This window comes from Aphelocoma coerulescens, chromosome 1, assembly GCF_041296385.1.
Source record: "Aphelocoma coerulescens isolate FSJ_1873_10779 chromosome 1, UR_Acoe_1.0, whole genome shotgun sequence".
Classification (NCBI taxonomy): domain Eukaryota; kingdom Metazoa; phylum Chordata; class Aves; order Passeriformes; family Corvidae; genus Aphelocoma; species Aphelocoma coerulescens.
In genome coordinates, this window is record NC_091013.1 from 91613740 (window position 1) to 91639216 (window position 25477).

General features: G+C 41.8%; 1 protein-coding gene across 1 annotated transcript; it reads left to right on the plus strand.

The window, feature by feature from the left end:
• The first annotated feature begins 898 nt into the window (after window positions 1-898).
• On the plus strand, window positions 899-25188 carry LOC138111422 (ovostatin-like). The gene is made up of 35 exons (XM_069017176.1): window positions 899-978; window positions 1494-1677; window positions 2013-2169; window positions 3307-3359; window positions 4246-4266; window positions 5326-5494; window positions 6117-6201; window positions 7012-7123; window positions 7461-7575; window positions 7784-7893; window positions 9058-9216; window positions 9573-9800; window positions 10122-10179; window positions 10655-10800; window positions 11889-12038; window positions 12601-12771; window positions 13073-13205; window positions 13809-13905; window positions 14405-14633; window positions 15193-15316; window positions 15643-15761; window positions 16208-16259; window positions 17057-17140; window positions 18019-18195; window positions 18709-18790; window positions 19263-19419; window positions 19836-19910; window positions 20906-21071; window positions 21327-21547; window positions 22116-22331; window positions 22736-22860; window positions 23038-23128; window positions 23692-23760; window positions 24690-24795; window positions 25114-25188. Exons 1-35 carry the CDS (start codon window positions 914-916, stop codon window positions 25173-25175), a joined length of 4368 nt encoding a protein of 1455 aa, XP_068873277.1. The 5' UTR covers window positions 899-913; the 3' UTR covers window positions 25176-25188.
• The last annotated feature ends 289 nt before the right edge of the window (window positions 25189-25477 follow it).

Consider the following 25477-nt stretch of genomic DNA (forward strand, 5'->3'; position numbering starts at 1 on the left):
AAAAAATTAAGTACAATTATCAAATAACTGCTTTCCAGCATTGTTTTTCTTGTGGGGAGCAGCCCACCTGAGTACTTTGTTTTCTCTTTAGAGAACAAAAGAACAAAAGAACTTCCTTCTCCCTAATAAAAAACTCAATTAGCTTCCACACAGGTGTGAAAACTGGAAACCCGGGGAACTAACAAATTTCCATTGACCCAGCAACTGGCTAATCCCAAGCTGAAATGAATCAAACTTCAGCAATGCTGTTAAGTGCTCAATGGCTAAGGTAGAAGTAAGTAAGACTTTTCAGATCTCTTTCTATTTCTAGCTTCTCTATTTTTCCATTTCATCAATTTTCAAAATACCTATAAAGCAAGGGAAAAGAGAGTTCAATCTATTATTTTAGTCAGAATCTGGTGACAAAGTATAGAAAATTAGTCTACTTCACCCAGACTGTCAATCCAGATGGTAAATTCCAAGAACAATGGGGAAAACTTTCAACTTTTAATCTGGTTTGACAGACTTATTTTGGTTTAGGTCACTTTCTGCTTTTCCATGCTGTGACAAGTCTCAGTGTAAAAACCGAAGCCCCTTCCCTTGAAAACAAGACCACTAAAGATATTTTGTGCAGGCATTCAGAGAACTGCAGTGAAGTGTTACAGTCTGGAGATGGTGGGTTGATTTTGATTGCAGTAGTGTTAGGGGAGGTTCTTGCAAGGGATGGAATAGACTGGGATCTCCACCCCTTGCTGCAGTTATAAAGGCACTAACACCAAAGGTGTTAGGAAGGAGCCAGGCAGGAGTTGAAGAGCCAACTTCCTCTCCTCTGGAGCACTGGGTGAGCAATGCTGCAGAGCTGTTAAACTAGCAGGCAAGGAATTGTTTCACAGGAAGAGAACTTATCTCTTTCTTCTGTCTCCCAGTGAGAAAAATGTGGCTGAAGTTTCTTTTGGCTATTCTTCTCTGGCATGTAACTGCTGCAAAGGAACCTGAGCCGTAAGAACTACCTTATTGCTACTACTATTTATGGAAAGGCTTTAAAGACAGTGCTAATCAGTGTTATTAATTTTGCTCTAAATATTAAATACTGCCAGGGCTCATCTTTTATATCTGGAGAGCTAAAGTGGAATGGGGATGGCAAGTGAATAATTCTCATATAATATGATCAGACCTCCTACCTATTGCAGAACTTCCATAGAAGTTGACATATATCCAGAAAAGGCAATAGCAGTAGTGACAGCAGGATGTTTTGCTAAAACCAGGTGGGCCCAGGGCTCAGATAAAGGGCAAAAGGGCAAGAGCTGGGGGCGATGCCAGAGTTGGGGGCAATACCAGGGCTGGGCTGGTTCAGAGTTGCAGGACAGAGTGAGGAGCACTGGCAGTGTGTCGCATTTAATGTAAAGTAATTGCTGGGTATTGAATAGTAACAGTGTTATGTGTTTGCTTTATCCTGTGGAGGCTGTTTCTCCTTTATACATGAATGTGATCACTTCGATGTTTGGATCTCACAGGCAGTATGTTCTGATGGTGCCTGCTGTCCTCCAAAATGACTCTCCAGGTCAGGTTTGCCTGCAGCTCCTTAACCTCAATGAGACAATATCCGTCAGAGTAATCCTAGAATACAGCTCTGTTAATACCACAGTTTTTAAGAAAACCATGACAGCAAACAGTGGTCTACAATGCTTCAATTTCAAGGTAAGTTAATTTTCATTTATGTCCCCATGGAATAGAAATGCAAACAGGGACAAGAAAATTAAAGCAGAGAGCGCAGGAGAGGAACAAGCAGGGAAAGAAAAAAGACTTGTTTAAGGCAAAAGGAAGCATAGGAGAGTAACACAGTAATGGACAAGGAGATATTTTTTGTAGACAACAGTAGTAAGAAAAGACACAAGAAAGGTGATTAAGTTGGTAGAAGAGAGATTGTGTCTCTTCATAGGAGCCCAGGCCACAGATATTGCTGTCCAGCAGGTTCTGGGGCAAATTACTTCAGGACTAACAACCTCCCCGTGTTTTCCTGTTTTTTTTCACAGATTCCTCCTGTCCACTCTGCACCACTGGCTTTCATCTCCTTCTCTGCCAAGGGCACCACCATCAGCCTAGAGGAGCGGCGGTCAGTGATGATCTGGAACACAGACAGCATTGTCTTCGTGCAGACAGACAAACCCATCTACAAACCAGGACAGACCGGTGAATGTTCATTTTGTCTATAACATGCGCCTTAGGAGGCAATTTCTTCAGACAGAATTTCTCTGCCTGGTGTTTTTCAGGCTGAGCTACATTCTAGGCAGTTTCTTCAGAGTTTCTCTTAAAACTATTACAGTTGTTTGCTGTGTAGCTTAGGGAATCATCTTCAGGATGTCAGGAGACCGTCATCCCATGATCTCTATTATTTTCTTTGTCCCTTCCTCCCAGGTGACAGAAGCTATCACTGCTGCTGTTTCATTACTGATGACAGGCCAGGATAGTGGGAAGAGGTGAATAGATCACTACCTGGCATAAAACCATGCTTCCAGAGTCTTCCCTCTGTGGTGCTGGTCAGCATCAACATAGTCTAAACACCAAGAGTGAAATCCATTACTTTGAAATTAATTATAAGTGGTTAAAAACAAAATCATACTATTTACCTTCTGGCTCCTGATGTGTTTGGACTTTGGATTTTCATGTTGCATTCTTGCACTTATGCTATTCCCTTACCCATGCTTCTCGCCTGGCCATTAAGCAGAGCTCCATTTATCTAGATCCATTCCTCAATCCACTTCCAGGCATTAAGGCTTCTAGCACACGCTTTAGGAAACACTAGAAGAAAACTTCTTCCCAGAGATTAGTCACATAATGCAGCCATAAGACTAGATTAGTTTTATTTTAATTGAGTTCTACCAACATAGATACATAGTATGAAGGAAAGCTTACCAGTTGGAATTTGGTGCCACCAAGGTGTCCAACATGGGTTGTTTATTGGTCAAATGGCTTGGTTTTGAGCTGGGAAAAGCAGCAGACTAAACTAAATTATTAAAAGGTAAGGCAGTTTTATTTGTTCAGTCATCCCCTTTCTGTGAGGTTAAACTTTTATGAAAGTAAAATTTTCACTAGTAACATTAAAGGAAACTTTTATGAGAGAGTACAAGAACTTCATGCTAGGGAAAAGTCCCTTAATCAAAGTCTGTGTAGGATTCTTCTACCTTCAGATGCACTTCATTATGTGCATCCTGTGCAAGTGGGACTGTTGGAATATCCTGTGAAACTGGGAGTACTAATGAATGCAAAAATCATGCTCAGACAAACAAACTATGGCCAATGCCAACACCCTGTTCCTTGCCTTTCCAGTGAGGTTTCGTGTTGTTGCCCTGGATTTCAATTTTAAACCTGTTCAGGAGAAGGTGAGTGACCAGTAATATTCCCCTGGATTTAAAACTTCTGGGAGACAACTTCTTCTCGAATTTTACATAAAGGATTGCTGTGGATAAAACGAGATGTTGCAGAGACTAAATGCCAAAGAATTTACCTGATTTCGTAAGCACATGCTGTAATCCACCCTGTCATTAGAGGCACAGGGAAGAAGGCAAGTGTGCAGCAGTTTGAATTCCTGACACAACAACTTCTGCTGTCACTGGGAAAGAGGCTTAAAAAACCCCTCCACTTCATTGCCACAGACATTATCTTTGCTCTGACCAGAAAGCCCATGGTTCAGTCTCCTGCTATTGCAGTTCAGCAATTGTTGCTTGCAGGCATCAGTAAATCATCCACCTGGCACTTTGCCCATTTTAGAAATGGGGGAAATGAAAGAGGAAGTTGTTATCACAATTGTTTATCTCCTCAGATGTATTCTTTCCACTGCCAGCAGTCTCTCTGCATGCTAATAGTCCATAAGCCAATCAATGGAAGGGTCTCCACTGACTTCCTCTCCTGTGCTTGTAATGCAGGAGACAGCACTGCAGTAACAAAAGAGCGGGTGCTAAAACGGAGCCCCAATCATGGTTTGTGTGCACCTCTATAACTCTGCTCACTCATATGCTCTGAGATTGCACTAAAAACACTATGATCAGAAACTGTCCCACCATTCTCATTTCATCTCTCTCCTTTATGAAAGCTTCTTATTGAAGTAAAATTGCTGTTAAGCTGATCAAACAAAGTAAGAGATGAGCACCTCTTATTAATGGTATTATACTGAATATTGGTTATATATTTCTCACAGTCTTGAGAAAAAATAATTTTTGTTTGATCAGCCTTCTAATCTCTTCTTCCACTTTGTTTTTCCTATTTCAGTACCCACTGATTTCAATTCAGGTAAGAAATTTTTGTCTTTGTACTGCATTACTCAGGGCACACGTCCTTATGTGGGTTTGTATGTGTCCATACACAGACAAATTCTGCTGCTGAGCACACCAGCAAAAATTAACAGAATCTCCACAAAAAAACAGGGATGCTCTTTGAGCCTGACTGACATGGAAAGCACACCTATAATCATTCCAGCAGTCAAAAGTTGTAGTGTTCTTATATCTGCCTTTGACTCCACTCCCCTTCCCCCAGTTTGCTCAACTTATTTTGGATATATCTTTCTGTAACTCTAGTGCTGCTAAAAACAATGAAAAAATATAGGTTGTGAATACAACTACTAGCGATCTTAGTACTTTCATGGCATTTTCTGGTGATTTTTAACACAATTGCAATTCATGTCTAGACAGCATACAAGTTTTTTACAGGCATACAAACTTACAAGTTTTCATGTTACACTGTGAAGTGAGGGGACTTTATTTTCTTTGCAGTGAAAACATACATATTTTGAGCCCTCCACGTGTTTTTCTTCCAGTCCTTGCTGTAAAGAGTCAAGGAAATGGTGTGAATGTGTTTTCTTTAGTCTAACTAGCATAACATATACTGAGAGGAAAATGCCACCCCAGTTAATGCTTCCTTCCTTTTCCTGGCAGCTGAAAAAAAGTCTGGGGTTGCTAAAGGCCAAGATTTGCATGGGATAAACTTGTCTGAAGGGAAAGCACAAAGAAGATTTTCTTTCTCTCCCCTCGTGGTGCAAATCTAGAGCAACATATACTAAAGAGCAGGAAAGAGCAGTATTATGCAACTTTCCCTGATGATTGAGACTAATAAGTAGGCTGGCAGAGGATGCCTAAATCTGGGAACAATAGATGAGAATCTAGCAACATCAATAATAACATGAATAATCAGAGTACAAAGGCGTGATTTAACTCAATGCATTTGCATTAAGCAGCTTCTCCAATGAGTTAAAGCAATCTGCTCTGTTTTCTTCTTTGTTGCTGGTTTTGTGTGCTAAAAGCAAAAGATTTCCAAGGCAAAAAGCCTGTGAGTCTGTATTCTTTTTTTCTTCAGGATCCAAGAGGCAACAGGATCTTCCAGTGGCAAAATGTGAAGTCAGAGATGAACATTATTCAGCTAGAATTCCCACTCACTGAAGAGCCTATCCTGGGGAACTACAAAATTATCGTAGCAAAGAAGTCAGGAGATAAATCAAGTCACTCCTTCCTTGTGGTGGAATATGGTATTTTTCTTATTCCGTGTAGAAAACATTATTAGAGATGAGCCCATATCAAGCAACCCTTTTGACTGCTTAAACTTCAAACAGCTTTCTGGCAGCTCCAATTAGTTGCCATTAAGAACTGGAGAGATAAAAAAAGAAAGAGAACAGTAAAAAAAAAACAACAAAAAACCAACAACAACAACAACAAAAAAAAAAAAAAAAAAAAAAAAAAAAAAAAAAAAAACACAAACCAAAGAAGAAAAATTTAACATTTTTCACCTACTCAGCCAGCAAAATAATCTACATAAGAAATCAGCAAGTCATTTGCAAATTTCAGTGAGACAAACTTAAACTTTTCCCAGCTATGTCCATTAACTTTCTTGTCCAAAGATCTGCAAGGAGTCTAGATATCACAGGATTCACTTCAGAAGTCCTATCTTCTCTTCAATATGTTGCAGAAATACTTTAGTAAGCCATTGCAGATCAGGCCAGTTCTTAGTCATTTTGCCACTCCAGTTCTGAGATCCCATTCCCTCTGTGACTAACAATGAGATATATCCTCATTTTTGTTTTCATCTTAAGAGGGTCTGCAAATTTACAGTATGCCAGTATTGGGATTTTTTCTTTCCGTTCTTTGTCCTAGTGTTGCCAAAATTTGATGTCACAGTCACTGTACCAGAAAGCCTTACAGTCCTGGATTCGGAGTTCATAGTGAAAGTCTGTGGATTGTAAGTACCAAGTGCAGAGTTGTTAGGAAATATGCTGAAGAGGAAGAACTTCCCAAGAACTGGGGAAAAAGCCAAGGCTTGGAGAAGAAACCAAAATATGCAGGGCCCCGGAAGAGGTCGGTCAGGGTTGACGTGGTCATTGGAGCTTTCATTTATTCGTGTGCTCATCTCATTTTATTGTATGAGTATTCAGTTCCACATGCTGTTCTGTGAGTTGGATAAATCTTTTGAGAGGTTCCCTGGCAAAGTAGGATGTGTCCACTCCTGAAAACCCACTTCAGAGGGAGACCTTCATAAAGCAGAGCACCATTAAATTCTAGCAGGGATCTTATGGTTCCAGCTGTCTAACTCTGCCTCCAAGCTTGGTCCTTCAGAAGGAGCTTGCTTACAGCAACACCAAGATCTTGTAATTTGAATTCCAGAGTTGAAATCCTGATCCCCTTGCAGATACAAGGAGCTTTGCTTTGATTTCAGTGAGTCTGGAACTCCAGTCAAAGCTGAAGATTGGAGACAACAGTCTTAATTTGGTCAGTAGCCATGTCTGTTCATTATGAAGGTATTTTTTTTCTCATTTAAGGTGTGTCTTTGTTTCATGGGTTTAGGTGCGAAAAAGAACTAATTTTGATTTCTGAGTTTTATTTTTTTGTTTGTTACAGCTGGAGAGTTAGTAAAAAGCCTGTGAAACTATTCCATGCTCTGGCTTCCCAGCTCAGTGCTTGTCTTGGATCTATTCCTGCACACATTAGTTTAAGATTATTTTTCAACCGTTAGCTCATGGACCTCATCAGTTCATATTTCCTCCTCCCCTAGGTACACCTATGGCCAGCCTGTTGAAGGCAAAGTCCAGCTCAGTGTGTGCAGGGATTTTGATTCATATGGGAGGTGCAAGAAGAGCCCAGTTTGTCAATCCGTTACCAAAAATGTATGATACATAATTATTATTCCTCTTCAGGCTTGTCCTCTCTCCTCTGTTCTTGTTTCTCCCCCTTTTCCCATCACAATTTTTTTTCTCTCTTTGATGCTTCTCTTCACTCTACTCATCTCTTTGCTTGTATCACTAGCTAGGAGCTCAGGGCACCTCATTTCTCTTCTTGGCTTCCTGCATGTTTCATCTTCATGACTCCGTTTCCTATAAACATGTGTAAATCATGTTAAAAGTAGTGGGAAAAGATTTCACTCACTGAAGAAGAGTCCTGTGTGTTGTCAACACCCTTTGCAAGCTATGAGCCTTGAGAACAGGCCTTTTCTTCCCTTTCCAGCTGGAGACAGATGGTTGCTTCTCCCGTGTTTTCAGCTCCAACATCTTTGAGCTACATCGCACTGGTTACATGAAGAACCTTGACGTGAAAGCCACTGTGACAGAGAAAGGAACAGGTAATCCTTTCTGGACAGTCAGAAACAGCAGCAGTGGTGTGGGCAAGGAGGAGAGTAGGAGATACTCAGCCTCTACTTGCTGAGTACAAGAATGTCTCCCTGAGGAAGGTCCCTTTTTACAAGCACAGTGACCATCTCCAGGCAAACTCTGATGATGCTTTGTGCAGGACAAAGTGCATCTTCTCTTGATTCTGGGCATGTCTTCCAGGCCTGCAATTTACAGCTGCTCAGGTTATTTCCATAACTCAGGTGATGAGCACCATACAGTTTGAGAACATGGATCACCACTACAGAAGAGGAATTCCTTACTTTGGACAGGTAAGCAAGAGCTTAGAGGGCTTGTATTGAAGATGATAGACAGGCAATCACATAACAACAATGATGGCAACATCTAGGGGACTGTTTGGGGTGGGGGTGTTCTCCCCTAGCTTCTTCTGTTACATACAGTGCCCTACTGGTAATTCTGAATACTGAAGACTGTTTGTTTATTCTGAGTTTGATTCTGCCAGAAGCACTTTAAATCAGAACAATTCATTTACTAGCATTTTTCTAACTTGCATGTTAAGCTTGCTATAAATCACTGCCTCTCCCTTCAGAACTGACCATCACATGCCAGCCAGACATGAATAAAAACACTGGTGGATGAGGGAAGAAAGAGGGAAAGGAATTTAGGACACACACAAAAAATCTAGGAGATAACAACAGTTTCTCTCTCAAAAAGGTTTTCCATTATTTTGTTTCATGACAATAACCACATAACTCTGTCAGTGGTTTAAAGGGTAGGGATAAATCTCTCTCCTTCAGTTCAGCTTTTGTCAATGAGGAAAGGATAAGGGGGACCAGTAGCACTGAAAGGAGATAAGATTGTCTTTCAAGTGTGGGGATTTTTCCCCTCTGGAAAGTCTATATAACTTTCTTATTTGGTTCCCATTCTCACTGTGTTCTCTTCTTTAAAAAAATCAAAATGAATGCTCATTTCTAGCAACATAAAATTTACTTAGTGGGGCCTGTTATTTTCCTATTTGTTTAGCACATAAACAGCAGAGATGCTGTAGACAATCAGAAAAATGTTCAAAAAAAAAAGATGTGGATAAAAGGCTTTCAGACATGAAAAATAGCAGCAACAGGCTCTCAAAACTAAGGAAGAAAAAAAGGGAAGGGAGAAAAGAAAATATATTTTTAAACTGAATATGAATAGTCAGAAGGCACTGATCAGGAAAGAGATGAGACATGACAAGTTCTTGCTCCACAAAACGACATTATCAATGGTGTGGCAGATGCTGAAGAAGCTTCTGCTCTAAACCTCATTAGATAAGTCAAGTACTTGCCAGAAAGGGAAGAGAGACATTTCAGTTGTCAAGTATTGCTTTGAAAGAAGATAAAATAACAATTTTGCTGTTTGGAGAGCAAAGGAGTGCAAAATATCAGTATCTACATACAGAAAGACAATATGCTCAACATGTTTCACGTTTCCTTTTACAGATCAAGCTGGTAGACAAAGACAACTCTCCTATTTCCAATGAGGTTATTCAGCTATTTGTCAATAACAAGAACACAGACAACTTCACCACGGATCATAAGGGTGTTGCTGAGTTCAGCATTGACACATCTGAAATGTTTGATCCTGAGATCAGCCTGAAAGTGAGTACAAAACAAGGCTGAGTAGAGACACAGAGAGAGATGACTGGTCTCAAACTGGACCAAAAAAAAAAATGGAATTATATTTGAGTTCTGGTAATAAAAATGTACTTTCTCCATCTTATTTTACAGTTTAGAGCTCTCAAAAATGACCATAAGAGGAGTGAGGAAAACATCTGAGTTGTTGCAATGCAATGGCTTGTTGCAAGGCTGCTTTTCCCTTACCAGTTTGGCTTTAGATGCAGTTCTTATCTATATGCATTATGTGAACTAATCATTCTGATGTCAGAATGTGATGATGATTTCCCTAGCAATATAGGTTTGTTTTCCTTTTCTTCCCCACTCCCTCTCCTGATCAGGCAATTTATAAAACCAGTGACCACTGCCACTACGAAGGCTGGATAGAGCCTTACTACCCCGAAGCGTCCCTCTCCGTCCAGCGCTTCTACTCTTGGACTAGCAGTTTTGTGAGGATTGGGCCCTTATGGAAAGATCTGAAATGTGGGCAGAAGAGGATGATCACTGTGCACTATGTCTTAAACACAGAAGGATACAGGGGCATCAATGCCATGAACTTCTACTATGTGGTGAGTAGGAGGCTGTGGGTTGGTTTGCTGAAAGGGCTTTACTGGGCAGCTATCTGGCAATCCATCCACAGGAATTACAGCAGTGAGTGCTCTTCATGGCATTCTCTGCCTCTCTCTTCCCTTCCTTTTGCTTCTGCTTTGTGACCAGCAACATTGTTCCCAGCAGCAGCAGTGGGAGCATTCAGCGTGCCCTAAGGCTTATGCTTAAGCTTTCGAGATCATCTCATTGTGGATAGTCCTGTTGATACACAACAAACCCGACTGCTGCTTTCTCCCTCCAACTTCTACCAACCCATACATGTCTTGATCTTCTCTGCACAGGGCATGGCAAAAGGCAAGATTGTCCTTACAGGGGAAATTAAAGTTAATATCCAAGCTGGTAAGTTAAGTTGCCAATCCATATTTTTGCATGAAAACAAACAAACAAACAAACACCCAGATGGCTGAATCTAGAAGCTGTTGGGAGGGCTGTATCTCTCTTTGTCCATGCCTGTGTGCATGATAGTAGCACTACCACTAAGATCACTATAAAGTCAGGTTTAGTCCAGCAATAAGTTCAACTGATATTAGTCAAATAGCATTCTCTAAAGATCTTCCCAGAGGATGATGTAGGGAATGCAGAGTGTCTGCCTTAGGAGCTAATCTGAATATGGCCACATGTTCAAATCTACAATAAATCTGAGACCACCTGGATTAAACCTTGGCACATCACCTCCTGGAAAAATGTTTCAGTTTATCATCTAAATCCAGACTGCTTCAGTGACTGGTACAATTGCATGCCTGTTGAATTTGGCTACTACTACAGTAAATATTGGTTATTCCTTCCTTATTGGTGCCTTTATTTCTTTTAACAGGCCAAAATGGCACTTTCACCATTCCACTTGTGGTCAGTGAGGAAATGGCTCCAGCCCTTCGGTTGCTGGTGTACACCTTACACCCTGACAAGGAGCTGGTGGCAGACAGTGTTCAATTGCCAGTTGAGAAGTGTTTCAAAAACAAGGTGAGAGGCACTAAGATATAGCAAGTGTTACCTGCTGTCAGGTGAATACAAATTCTTTGTGCATACATTCAACAACAGATCTCCAGTTGTGTTTCTTGTTTCCTTCCACTTCTCTCTGCATTAGTCCTTTCATTTTTCGTTTTTCTCTTTGGCCTTACATCTTTCCTCTACCACCTGGCCTTATTGTCAAAAGATAGATCTTCCTTTAATGTCAAAAACATTTCAGGAAATCCACATAAATCCTAAATAATTCTTGCCTCTCTTAAACTCTACTAGTGTTCCATCTAGTTTCTGCACTTTCTGTCCTTCAGCATACTGAACACATTTTAGACTTAGCCCACTTCACTATTCAATCTAATTTTTTACACTTTTTTGTTGAAAAACTCATTTTAGATTTACGAGAACTAAATACACATAGAAAAGAAAGAAAAAAAAATCAATCTGGGGTTTAAGCTTTTCTTCCTTTTTTTTTTAAATGGTACATTGTCATTTATAATTTAAAAATCAAATTTTATCATTAAGATTTTTCTAATCTTTTGCTCCTAAAAGCTAAAATGCATTAAATTATAGGAAAAAGCAAACCAAGTGACATGAAACAAAATGTTTCTAGTTACCCACTTCTAGTTACTCATTTCTAGTTACCCCTCCTATTTCTTTTCCTCTTATCTAACACAAATGTGAAATAGATTTTGTTCTGAACGGGTCCAAAACAGAATCTGGTTTATATATTTGCTAACACGGGCCATGGACCTAGGAAAAACATTATTTGCTCACTGTAGTGATTATTGCATGTAGTCAAGTCATAATAAGGTTTGATTTGATTCAATAATAACAGCGAAAGAATCACAATTTGTTTTAAATCACTTGACGTGGGCTTCATTTAAGCTATCACAGGAATCTAAGAGTGCTTATTGCCTAAGTCCCTGCTATAAAAGAGGCCTGGTGGAGACCAGACATTCTCCTCCAGGCAGATTTTCTGTGCTTTAACAGAAAATCCTTGCCCTCTCCTTCTTGCCTTCCACTCACACACAGAGTGCAGCCCCAGCAGCATGGATTACCCATGCCAGCATCTGTTCGATGAATTTCAGGTCCACCTGGAATTCTCTGAAAAGCAAATGAACCCAGCTTCCAACGTCAGTTTGGTCATTGAGGCTGCTGCCAACTCCTTCTGTGCTGTGAGGGCAGTGGATCAGAGTGTGCTGCTCCTGAAGCCTGAGACAGAGCTGTCCACGGAAATGGTAAGCTGCCAAATGCCTTGGGCCTCCTCCATGCTTCTTCCTCCTCCATTACAGTGTCTCTCCACTTGAGATTGTTAGACTGTGTTAGAGCTCTACAGCTTTAGGCCTGTGCTGGTCATAAACCATGTCTAGTAGGCAATAAAGAGATTTGCTTCCTGTGGACTGGAAGTCCTCTTTCATGTGGGATTCAGTTTAACCTGTGACTGGTCTCTGGCAGCACAATCCTCCAGCATATCTGCCACTCCTCCCAGTTTTGTGCCATCAGCAAACTTGCTGAGGGTACACTCTGCCCCAATATCCAGGCAATCAGTGAAGGTGTTGTACAAGATTGGACCCAGTATTGGTGCACCCTGCTGTCCAGCACTAATTACTGGCCTCCAACTAGACTTCGTGCCACTGACCACTGTCCTCTAATCCCAGCCATTCAGCCATTTCTCAGTTCAGGAGACAGAGCCTGTCAAACAGGCTGACATCTCAGCTCTGTCAATTTGCAGTATTTGACAGTGAAATTAAGGTTGATCTTCACACAGACACATTTTCTGTGTTTCCTTACCCCTCACAGATATACAGCCTGCATCCCCTACAAGACTTTCAAGGCTACGTCTTCCATGGGTTCAATCTAGAAGAAGACTCCCAAGAGCCCTGTGTCTCATCTGACCACATCTTTCACAAAGGCTTGTATTACACACCTGTAATGTCTGGATTAGGCCCAGATGTGTATCAAATCCTCAGGGTAAATGTCCTGTACATTACTTAAATATGCTGAAGTAAGTTTCTGCTAATGTAGTGCTAGATTCTGCTAATGACCCTGTTAGTAAAACCCATACATGACAAACTCTCCTCTTGGACCTCTATGTTCAATTGATTCTGGTGCCTACTGTGATTTTCTAACATGCACAAAGCTCCCAAAAGTCTCTGCATACATGTCTCTGGGCACCTCTGTGGTGGAAACACAGTAATGGGAAAGAGGGAAGAATGGAACAAACCTCAGTTACAGTATGGTTATGGCTAACACCAAAATGTGCTTTTTACAGGATATGGGAATTAAATTTTTTACCAACTCAAAGGTTCGACAACCAGTTGTATGCACTAGTGAGACTGTAAGACGTCAACCATATGTATTGAATGAAGGACACATGGCTTCTGCACACCATATCAAATCATCAGGTAACACAGGGGACAGGAAGGAGATTTTACCTTTCTCCTTAAAGGAAGTGGTATCCATGTGACAGGAACATTGACAGTACTCATTAACCACATTGGGTTTGATATTGAGTACTGGCCTGGCACAGAATGAGATAGCTTAAGCTAATGGCCAATGCCCCAAAGAGTCTTCCAGGTCTACACTTCTGATTCATGTCCAGTTTCATGCTGAGAATTGTTGGCAATTGGCAGTGTCACACAAAACTAACACTGTTAGTTATTATGATTCCCTTCTGACCAGAGCTAGTTGGGAAAGACTGTGTGACTGTGGGACAGCAGTTAAGAGCCAAGCGACCTGAGTTCTAGCCCTAGGTCTCATGCTCATAATTGGGGACCAAAACACTTCAAATAATGTTTTCTTTTTCCTTTGACAGCAGATACCTAACCGAGGGATACATTAGTAACATTAAATAATATTTGTGTGGCATTGCATATAGTCTCAGTTAGAAGGAAATGGTAAAACACTTATTGTCCTTCATACTGGCCCATGCACATTCAAACCTGTCCTTTCTGGGAGTCTCCATTCTGTGAACGAGGTTTTACTAAATTCTCATTATCTCTTCCCAGCTGAAGCTGGTAGGGAGGAACGAGAGAGGAGACTCATCCTTGAGACTATTCGGGAATTCTTCCCTGAAGCTTGGATTTGGGATATAGTTCAAATTAAGTGAGTACTGCTTCTTTCATCCCCTTGCCTTGCTTAAGGAATTGGTAAATATGCCCCCTAATGTCCTGCAAGGTGGCAATCCCTTGCCAACTCTTCTTCCTTTTTGGCCCATAAGACCCAGTTTCTCAATCATCAGCTGCCCATCTGCCCTTATCTTTTCCATGAACAAAATACCAAAGATGTCCCTAAAGATACCTGTCCCCACAATATGTGTACCATGAGCCATATTCCCTTTCTCAGATGAAGGACACCTCTATTTAAAATACGGATTTGCAGTACAAGAACTCTGATTTGTCTTTCCAAACCCAAGGAAATGATGGGCAGAAGAACTTTCAAATGGACTTTTCTCAGATTTTAGTGATAAGTTCCATGTGGGATGGGATGTTTGCAGAAAGAATAAGGGTAGTTCTGGTTTTCAAAACATGTTGCCTCTACTGAGAAGCAAGTTATATGAAATTTACCCTTTCTAAAACTTTCATCCTTTCTCCATTCCCATCAGCTCTACTGGAAAAGCCAGCATCTCATACACCATCCCTGACACCATCACCAAATGGAAAGCCAGTGCTTTCTGTGTGGAAGAGCTGGCTGGATTTGGCACGTCTGTGCCTGCCACCCTGACAGCCTTGCAACCTTTCTTTGTTGATTTGACCTTGCCATACTCTATCATCCGAGGAGAAGATTTCCTGCTTAGAGCCACTGTCTTCAACTACCTTGATCAGTGCATTAAGGTGTGTACTTCTGCCCAGATTGTTAGACCTTACCCCATCTCCAAAGAAGCTGCAGCAAAATGATTGGTGCAGGTGGGTGGATCTGCTCTTGATTGCAGTACTGCTCATTGTAGCTGACAACAGATATCCTGACTGGATTTGTCCTCTTAAACCACTACAGAGAAAAGGGAGATCTTTGTGAACTGTAACTAGAATGGGTCTATAAAGCAACTCTCTCAAGATCCATAGAGAAAGGAAAGAAGTGCTTTGCAGAGTATCATTCGCCATCCACAGCTGTGCAAGCTGTCAACGGTTTAAGTGGGGTCTTTTCCTTAGGAATCAGGTGTGCATAGGATGGTTTAACATCTCAACGAGAATGTTGTGAGAAACAAGAGGGAAAACTGTTCAGGTCACATGTGATGGATGATTAATCAAACACTATCATCTCAGGCATTAAATCTGCTTTACACTGTTTACTCTGGACATAAAGAGATAGTCTTTCACCCCTCTCTAATAATAAAGCACTATTTGCATATGGTACAAAGCCTTCACCCCACTACACTGCTCTTTCTGTTCTCAGATTAATGTTTCACTGTCGGATTCCCTCGATTATCAAGCCAAACTCATCTCCCCAGAGGATGATGGATGTGTATGTGCCAAGCAAAGAAAGACCTATGTCTGGAATATTTTCCCCCAAGAAATTGGTATGTGCTTTGAATCTACTTGGTTTTCTGTTCTGAGGTTGATACTAATTTAGATCTCACCTGAAGAAACTTAATCCTTTTCCAACCTAGGGAGCTTGGTCTACTACTGGTCTTTTCAGTTGTCTGGGTTAAAGAGCTTCTTCACAACTTCAGTGTGTTTATCATTCCCACTTTTAGAGATCAGTTCTCTTCCTGTATGTCTCACCTACAGAGACTGACCATTCATTATGTTGAACTACTTTATCTTATTCATCAAATATTTCTTACTTTCTCAATCATCCTGCATGATAGAGGTTCATTTTTTTCCTTTTCTGCTGATATTTAAGGTAATGTAGTGTTCAGCATTACTGCAGAGACCAAGGATGATGAAGCTTGTGGAGACAAAGCCCCCAGGAACATCAGTATTGACTACAGGGACACCCAGATCAGAACATTGCTGGTTGAGGTACTGCTGACAGCTCTTCCTGTTTGTCCTGTACTCCTTTTCCTGAGGAAACTAAAACACTGCAGAAGTACCAAAAGCAAGTAAAAGTTTTTCAGGTTCCCTAAAGAACTCTTGGTATGGCTCTACCTGGGTGGGACAGGGTCTGGCTGTTCAATCTAAGTCCAAGTCCACTCCCATCTGATGTCCTCTTCCATGAGGATCAGTGGGTGTTGATAAGTGCATGTCTCCCTTGTGCAGAGGAGAAACTGGAAATGAGGGACTCCATCTGATGGGATCTCCCTTTTAGGAGTAGCCACATTGTACATGAGCTTGTAAACTCTTGCTTCAATCCACCTGTTTTATCATGTAGCAGACTGGGAAAGGGTGTGGCCTTTTTGTCACTGAATTTTTTCTGCATGCTCTTGTCTCATCCACTGCCTGTGTCTCCTCTTTCCATCTCCATGCAGCCTGAAGGAATCAGAAGGGAAAAGACTCAAAACTCCTTAATCTGTACAGAAGGTAAGGGTCTTATATTCTGCTGTCTTGAGAAGAACTGAAAGGAAGGTTGGAGTTTGCATTCCTTCCTGCAGTGCTTGTTGATGTTTTCCCTTTTTACCGGAGTTGTCCATATGACAGCTAGTATGAGTGTAATAGTGTAATAGTTCAATTCCCTGCTACCAAATTCCTGTGTGGTCTGGTGCACGTCACCAAGGCAGAGTCTTTGCCTTGGTCAGATGTGCTCAGATGCTGAAGGAAGACTGCTGTGAAGCTCTCAAAGGGAGATGACCTTTCTGTGCAAAGTATGTCCTGTGTTTCATTCACTCATGGTGACTGCTGTCCTCTGTTCCATGGATACCTGCAGCTTACAGCTTTCCACCTCTAGTGGGAAGGAAAAATATAATATTCCTTTCCACACCATCTCAGTGCTGACAGCAAACAGTTCCTAAGGTTTCCTGGCTGGCCTAAAAGAGGCAAAAAAGCAGTTCTGACCCCACCAAACACCTCTTCCCACTCTGTCACTGAAGAAATCCCCAGGTTCACAGATACTGCAGCCTGTGAGCACTAATCTTTCCCTGTTTTACTGTTTTCTATTGAGCAATGACAGTGACTGCACCACTTGATCTGTTTTTTCACAATTTTGATTTTGCTGCGTCCATTCTCTCTTCTCTGTTGCTGTGTCTGTTCTTGGTGAATGCTGTGAGTTTCACTTCATTGCTGTCTCTTGTGTGTAATTTTTTACTGTGCAGTTTGTACCAGGAGCCTTTCACGGTTACAATTAATATTCCTATACAAATGACAAATATTTTTCTCCACAGATGATGTAGTTATTCAAGAAATAGCTCTAGAGCTACCTACAAACGTTTTGGAAGGATCAGCCAGAGCCTCATTTTCTGTTGTTGGTAAATATATAATTAATATGATATAAAAATAGAGAAAATGTAGAAAATAGAAAAAGAAGGCTCTTTCAGGATTCAGAATGAGTTTCCACTCCTTGTGTGGGAAACTTTTGAGAAAAGAGACTGATTCTCTTCTTGTCCAGTAATGTTCTGCATCGTCGAGATGGAGTTTAGATATCACTGCATCACTCTTCACTACTCTGTTTAAATTTAGTGCATTTGAAATTCTTTGTCTGAAACAGCAGCACAGTTCTGAGTTATGACCTCAGCCAGACTCATGCCAGTGTGACTTTTTTCTACACACCCACCTGCAAATCAGAGATGCCAGTAGAGTTTTTTCAGTCTTTTCAGGACATGGACTTGGTTACATGAGTCACTAGCCATAAAATCCTTGCTTTGTAATGTTGGTGACTTTCAGAAGTGCATTTCAGAAATCCCTTTCTGGGTCTGTGCTACCTTTCCTAGAAATAAAAATTTAGAGGTGGTCTATCACACATCTATCAATGTCTCTTTGCAGCATTAGTTGTTAATTCTACAATAAATATTGCAATGTAGCAGCTCTGGCTATTCCCTTCCATCCTCTGGAAACAGAAGTTTCCTGCAAGTTCCTTTCATTTCCAACAAGAAGCATCTGCCTGAAGTGGCACTAAAATAAACAGTGTTTCTGGTAAGGGCAATTTAGACTAAGAAAGGAGAGGCAGGGAAGGGACTCTTTGTTGGCTGCAAAGCACAACAGAACTCAGCACTGAGAGCTTCATGCTTGTTCAGATGGCTCCCAACCCCAGCTAGGCTTTTATGACTCTGCCTGTGGAATGGAAATTACTGGTGATTTCAGTGGCCGTGAGTTGTGCTAATCCCCCCTCTCATCTCCTGCTCCCCAGGTGACATCATGGGCACTGCCATGCAGAACCTGCACCAGCTCCTCCAGATGCCCTTTGGCTGTGGGGAGCAGAACATGGCCCTCTTTGCACCCAACATCTACATCCTGGACTACCTGAACAAGACAGGGCAGCTGAGTGAAGAGGTCAAATCCAAGGCCACTGGATACTTAGTGAGAGGTGAGAGCTTTGTGGTTCCCTTACAATGTGTGCTGAAATTCCTATTGAGGGCCAGTGAGAAGAAGCAGCAGCAGCATGGCTACCCTGGCTGATGGCATCACAGTTGTAGCACAGCCCAGTGACCCAAGGGTTTGCCCTGATCAAGATATTTTTTACTTTTCTTTATCTTCTTATCTTATGCCTTTTTCTGACATTCAACTACCACGTTTCCTTTGAGGTTTGGTCTTTCAGTCCCCTTCTCTTTTTCCACTCAGACACAGTATGTATCCTGATTCTGCTAGTTTAGTTGGAGCACAGAGCTGACAGAGCTCTGCCTACCCTGTGACTCAGTGTTTCTGCAGGACATGATGTTCCATATTTCCATTCACAGGATCCCTCAGGGCTCCCCTCCTGCTTGGTAGATATACATGGCCTTTCCATTCTCACACACTGTGGTTTCAGACAAATATGTAAGCAAACAAAATGGGGTTTTGCTTTTACATGCAAGAACGCTTCCTTTTCGTGTTCTTGCAGGCTACCAGAAGCAGCTGTCATACAAACATCCTGATGGGTCCTACAGCATCTTTGGCACCAGAGATAAAGAAGGGAACACCTGGTGGGTGATTGGGAGCAGAAGTGGCTCAGAGAAGAATTTGCATTCAATTATCATGATGCAGATAAGTGGCAGTTTACTGGCTGAATCAGATGTACAGAGCTGTCTAGGACTGGGGGTTGCTAAGTACTAAAGAAATGTCTTCCATCCTCTGTCAGGCAGGGTGTACAAAGAGAAGTTGATCCCTAAAGACCCAGCTGACTTTCTGATTCACGCTCCTGCTGTCTCCCATGAAACCCATTGCACTGTGGTGCTCTGCAGACAGGATCAGCCTCAGAGTGTGCTGGACCTCCTTCCCATGTCCCATTTAGCTGCTCATCCTGTAACTTCTCTCTCTTGGAGGAGTACACAAAGAGAAAGCAACCCACCAACATGCTGGCTTTAACTCTTCATGCTCCTCAACAGCACAAATAGGAGGACTGGCTTCTTCTGTTTCTTCCAGTGCTCATCTCACAGCTTCATCTTCCCCTTGCAGGCTCACTGCCTTTGTGTACAGGTCATTTGCACAAGCTGGCCACTTAATCTATATTGATGACAGTGTCCAGTCTCAAACCCTGATGTGGCTGGCAAGCAAACAGAAGATAGATGGCTGTTTCCAGAGTGTTGGGACACTTTTCAACAATGCCTTGAAGGTAGCAGAGAATTACTACTTGGCCAAATTTATACTTTTTCATTAAGAATATGCTCTCCTATTACTGCCAAAACCTATATTTCACTCCAAATGCCTGTCTTCTTCCAAGGGCTAACTCTCCACATCTAATAATGACTATTTTCAGCTCAGTCAGCTTTCCTACATCTGCTTTACATGTTATGTGCACCTGGGATAGGGTTACAGGACTGTAAGCTTGAAGGAGTGGTGGTTTTGGATTTAATAGCAAAGGGCTTCTCTGGATTTGTGAGCTCTTCAAGAGCTATGAGAATGCTCTCCTTCCTTTTGAACTGACTCCAGAACCAACCACACTCTCTCAGCTGAGATATGGCAATTCATATTTAAAGGCTTCTCATCTGTGGCATTCGCTGATTATTCCTCTCTCCATGTTGTCTTCAGGGAGGAGTAGATGATGAGCTGTCGCTCTCTGCCTACATCACCATTGCCATCCTGGAAGCTGGGCACCCCAGTTTGGTAAGGTCCTGGTATTCAGATGGAACTGGTCCCCAGTTGTTGACTTGGGTCCAGCATCTGCTTAATTGTCTGGGTAGTAAAGAGAGAGAAAGAGAGGGAGAGAGCTCCCAGAGTAGGTGACCATGATCTGCATCTGAACTGGTTGCTGTGATACAGGAAGTCCCCATCCCTATACCTCTAAACCACCAGTCTTTGAGTAGAAACCGTACAAACCTCAGTGGGGTTAGATATTCTCGTTTGACAGACACAAAATATTTAGTGACACCCCTTGTCTTCCAACAAAAAGACTTGACAAGTAGAAACCCACACATGACAGGTAGTAACACACACACTACAGCTTAGCCTCAAAGACAGCCCAGTCAAGAAAGTAAGTTGTTGCAGGTTAATCTATAAAATCTACAAATGGAACTAAAAGCTATGTTGGAAAAACAAAGGTCCATCAGAGCAAAAGCTGATCTGTCCTTTTCAAATAGTTGGTAGTACAAAGGTGACTACAGAGATGTTAGACTTAAATAGGTGAGTTAGCCTCCACTTTGTCATATCCTTTCTGAGGACATGGAGTCAAAGTGTAGATTTTTTGTGGGTGTAAACCTAGTACAACATCACAGAATTAAAGTTACACCAAAGTCAGTGAGGATAGAAACTACTAAGTTAGATTTGTTCAAGACAACAAACTCTTGACTATGGAAATGCAGAGCAAATTGTTATGAAGGTAAGCAGAAGGAATTATCTGTGAATGAAACAGAAGAGTCTTCTGTTTATAGACCAGCTTCTTTAAGAACACCACTGAAAGCTACTTGATTTGTTTGATGCTTCCTGTGAAATCCCTTTTTGAAGAATTCTGTATTCTCTCTCCTGAAGTCATTATACAAGCTGAAATCCCACTCTCATTGCTGTGATAGTGACAGGATGAGGAAGAGGTTTAAGGAAAATGAATTTTTGAGCAGGTGAAGACTACTGTCCTGAATAGAGCCATATGTTTTTTTGTTTTTAAGTACCCTGTAATCCGAAATGCCTTTTTTTGTCTGGAGACTGCATCTGAGAAGAGAATCAGTGATGTTTACACTCAGGCACTCATGGCCTATGCTTTCTGCTTAGCTGGCAAGGCAGAAAAATGTGAATCATTCCTTGCAGAGTTACAGAAATCAGCAAAGGAAGTTGGTGAGTTTCAGTCACTTGGGGAATTGGGATGTGGGAAGATGGAACAGATCTTACTGACGGTCTAACCTTGACAATATTGAGTATGAGCACATGAACCAAACTGCACAAATTATCTGTGGAGTTAATCTGCAGTGCATTCATTGATCTGCAGAGAGCCCATTGAGGAAGAGGCCTGGATGCAGTGGGACTCCAAGGCAGCACAGAGCAGTGACACCTGTAATCAATATGGGTTCCTTCCTCCCTTTGTTTATCCAGATGGCTCACAGCACTGGGAGCAGGAGGAGAGGTCTCCATCAGACAAATCTCCCTCCTTCCTTGACCACGCCCCTTCAGCTGAAGTTGAGATCACCAGTTATGTGTTGCTGGCATTGCTCTACAAACCCAACCGGAATAAAGAGGATCTCACAAAGGCCTCAGGGATTGTGCAGTGGATCACCAGGCAGCAGAATCCCTATGGAGGTTTCTCTTCTACCCAGGTGCCAAAACTACCTTCCACTCCACAGCCAGTCCTAGGAATTAGGGCACTGTTTGAGTGTTCCAGCAGAGCTCTGACTACCTAGTCCTGTTTATCTTTTCTATTTGCTGTCTCTGAGAGAAACCAAACCTTTCTGTTAGGAGACCAAAATATTTTTTTTCCCCCTCTTCTCAACTATAGAAAAGTTAAAGCAATACAAGAGTAATTTGACTAGCAACAAATACAGATATTTGTGTCAGGGATGAGCCTAGAAAACACCAAGTCCCATCTGTTAGATGACCCATTAGTTCTGTGTAGCTCCTCAGAAAACACAGGCTTTATCACTACAAAAAACTCTAGAAGTGTACTCTGGTGCTCAGATTTTATGTTCTGAGACCTTTGTATTAGGATTCTTCTACCCTAAAGCATACATGAGAGAATGAAAGGTCTCCTTTTATATGGGAACTCTGGAGTTTTACACAAATTCAAGATGAAGCAACTGCAGTTGATGTTGCAACAGTGACTTTGATCTCCTCTGCACTGGTCACACTGTGCAGCCAATTGTCTTTTATTATTTTCTTTTTCTTCAGGACACAGTCATTGCTCTTCAAGCCCTTGCTGCTTATGGTGAGGCCACCTACAACTCTGCTTCACAAAACAGAGTCAAGATCACTTCCAAAAAGCCTTTTGAGAACGTATTTATTGTCAACAATGAGAACAGGCTCCTGCTGCAACAGACTCCCCTTCCAGAGGTCCCTGGGAAATACAGCCTGACAATGAATGGCAGTGGATGCATATTTGTGCAAGTAAATCTTCTCCCTTCTTCATTGTGTCTCACATTTTGCAGACCAGATAGCCATTGTTTTGATGATTTTCTAGCTGATTTCTCTTTATTTTTCCTAATTACTTGATTTCCCTAGACCCTTTAAACACTCTTCCCCATCCCACATTCTGACTCCTGGGGAAATTGGCATGGAAAAATTTCTGATCAACGTCTGGTTTCTTTCTGGGAGGTGACTCTGGGTACAAGCACCTTCGTTGTTAAGGAGTAGAAATCTGATGTGTTCATCATTGATGTAAGCAAGGATCTTCCAAATAAAACCAAGTGCAACATTGCCAGAAAAGTTCACTAAGTGTGACATTTGTTTTTTTGGAATGCAAAGAAAAATCCTTAGCATGCTTGAACAAAAGGGTTTTTTTCCTCTTTCAGACAGCGCTGAGATACAACATTCACCTTCCAGAGGGGTCCTTTGGATTTCTGCTTTCAGTACAGACACCAAACGCTTCCTGCCCACGGAATAGACCAGCAAAATTTGATATTGTCCTCATAAGCAGGTAATGTGCCATCAGCAAACCAGCTGCGCAGATGACAGGGCACGCAGAGAACACTGCTGTGTGTTTTCGCTTCAGCTTCTGAAGTCAAGAACCACAAGCTGATCGACATGCTGATGATGTCAGCCTGTGAGACACAGTATCCCAAAGGACCACTGACAGGGCCCTCTGTTGTTTCAGTTACACGGGGAAACGCAGCAGCTCCAACATGCTCATTATTGATGTGAAGATGCTCTCTGGCTTTGTTCCTGTTAAGTCTTCCCTGGATAAGGTAAACTTAGAGGAGCAAGGCGAAATTACTTCCCACAGGGACAGAGGAGAAAACCAGAGGCGTGGTTAAGAATCATTCAGCCCCAGGCTGTGCGAGGTGTTTGCACGGCTGCACTGCTCCTCACTGGGTGGAGGGAATGCCCTCCGGGGAGCTTCAAACACACTGACCTTCCTATATTTAAAACTAGGAAGGGTTTCAACTCAAGCCAGAGCAGCTGGCAGCTGCAACTGGGAGCTGGCACTGCCCAGGTAGGGAAAGGGTGAGAAACCTCTCAGACTAGCTCTGAGATGTAGATCACACCAGAGTCAGGCAGTATTCCCCAAGTGAATTGCAGTGATCAGTGCATTTGGAAAACGCTCATACCCTCAGCTAAGTCAAGTGGTAGGTTTTTATCCATCCTCTCAATGTATTCAGCAACGTTTGGACTCTAAAATTAGCTTCCAGCCCTTGATATTTGAATAGGAGAAGAATGGATACCACTGACATGCGGTGGTAGGGTCTGAGGCAGCACTTGTTTTTTAATGTTTTGCAAACATATTTATCTCCATTTTCTTGTTTCAAAGCTCATTGACAGTCATGCAGTGATGCAAGTAGAAAACAAGAAAAATCACGTCCTCCTTTATCTGCAAAATGTAAGTTCTGGTCACTAGCAATTTGATTTCCACAAAGGATGGAAACAGCATGTAATAGGTATAACCATAATATGGATATACCCTATAAGGTGCATTTATCATGTTCTCTTCCTCATCAGTTTTTTACTGTAATCACTAAGCTGCTTATTTCCCAAACTGCATGTAACATCCCAACCTTCCAAATGGCTTCAAACTGATACCTGTCCTACCAGCAACTAGAAAAAAAAAAGTTAATTAAACAAAAGCACATTGGAATTAATCAAAAATCTTTCTCCTTTCAGTCAAAAGCAGATGAACACCAGAAAAGAGGTTCCCTTGTGTGTATGTCTCTTTGGCAGGCTTCTCATAAACCTTAGTCCATCCAACAGGACAGGGAACACTGCTTTCATTCTCCTCTGGAAAGATTTTCATCGCCTCTCTTGTACTAGATCGTTGCAAAATTTTACATATAATCTAATCCCTGAGTCAGAATTTTCTTAGTATTAATTTGCTCAGGCCCTGTAGAACTAGTAGAAGCCAATACCCCAGTGATGCACACTGTAAATTGATTCCCAGTTTGATGGTGGCACATAATATTCATTTCTGAAATGGGAGGGATTGAAATACAAAACTTTATTGTCCTGAAAATTGGGAGACCCTGGAAAAATAAACCCAGTCCCTTTGGATAATTTTCCACCTCTGGCAATAGGATATGTAATAATTACAGAATTACAGAATCATGTGATAAAGCAGGATAGAAAACCTATTAGCTTTTCAGTTCAGTTTCACTTTGGACTCTCCAGGCATGTTGAGATAATGGCTGTCCCATATCTGTATGTGTGCCATCAGTGGGATTTGGAATATGCAACCTGTCAGTTACCACCCTCACCTGCTCCAGATGGTGTTGTACAAATAAAAAGACTGATGCAATCTCTGACCTTCCATTCCAGATCTCCCAGAAGAAAAGGAAAGAAATCACTTTCTCGGTTGAGCAGGACTTTGTAGTGACCCACCCCAAGCCAGCTCCTGTGCAGATCTATGATTACTATGAAACAGGTAGGTCTTTGATTTCAACCAGTGTGAAGAGTGGGGGAGGGACAGCAGAGACACTGTGTGGCTTAAGGGAGACCCAGAACCAGTCCTGCTGCAACCAGCACTCTTCTGAACTCCATCAGTATCTGAATCTAAGGCCAGAGGAGAGACTCATTTCACTTTAATAAACTTGGTCTCATGCCCAAGTTGACCAATAGGCATGAGTAGAGAGTTATGAAAATACACACACCAGAATAAAGGACATTTCAAGGATCTCCAGTTTAAGCATGCATAGGTTATATCCACCTCCAGGGTAACAGGAACATTTCTATTCTTCTCCAGAAGAGTATGCTGTTGCTCAGTACACATCACCCTGCAAAGAGGTTGTTGCAGAAGTGGACTAAGGATTCAAAAAGGTAAGTGAAAGCCAGAAAAAACCAAACAAGCAGATAAGAAAGTGAAGTATAAAGCAGCAGGAGTAAAGTGAGTAGAACAGTAACCACTCTTGAAAAAATGAAGTCTCCATGAGGCTTCTCAGAGAGCAGGCAGAGACAGTGGCCAGATCCTGTCCCATGACACCAGTGGAATCCAAGTGGGGACCATGTCATTGCCTGTTGGGAAGAGCTTAGCTTTTAGAATGAAAGCCAAAGTGCAGAATAATGGAAAAACTGGGAAATACATTCAAAGTTTCCTCAAAAGCATGGAT

Coding starts and splice junctions, on each gene's coding strand:
- LOC138111422 (XM_069017176.1), top strand. CDS start 914: ATGTGGCTGAAGTTTCTTTTGGCTATTCTTCTCTGGCATGTAACTGCT. Junction 10,180..10,654: donor TAAAGTTAATATCCAAGCTG/GTAAGTTAAGTT, acceptor TTCTTTTAACAG/GCCAAAATGGCACTTTCACC. Junction 21,548..22,115: donor GAGGTTTCTCTTCTACCCAG/GTGCCAAAACTA, acceptor CTTTTTCTTCAG/GACACAGTCATTGCTCTTCA.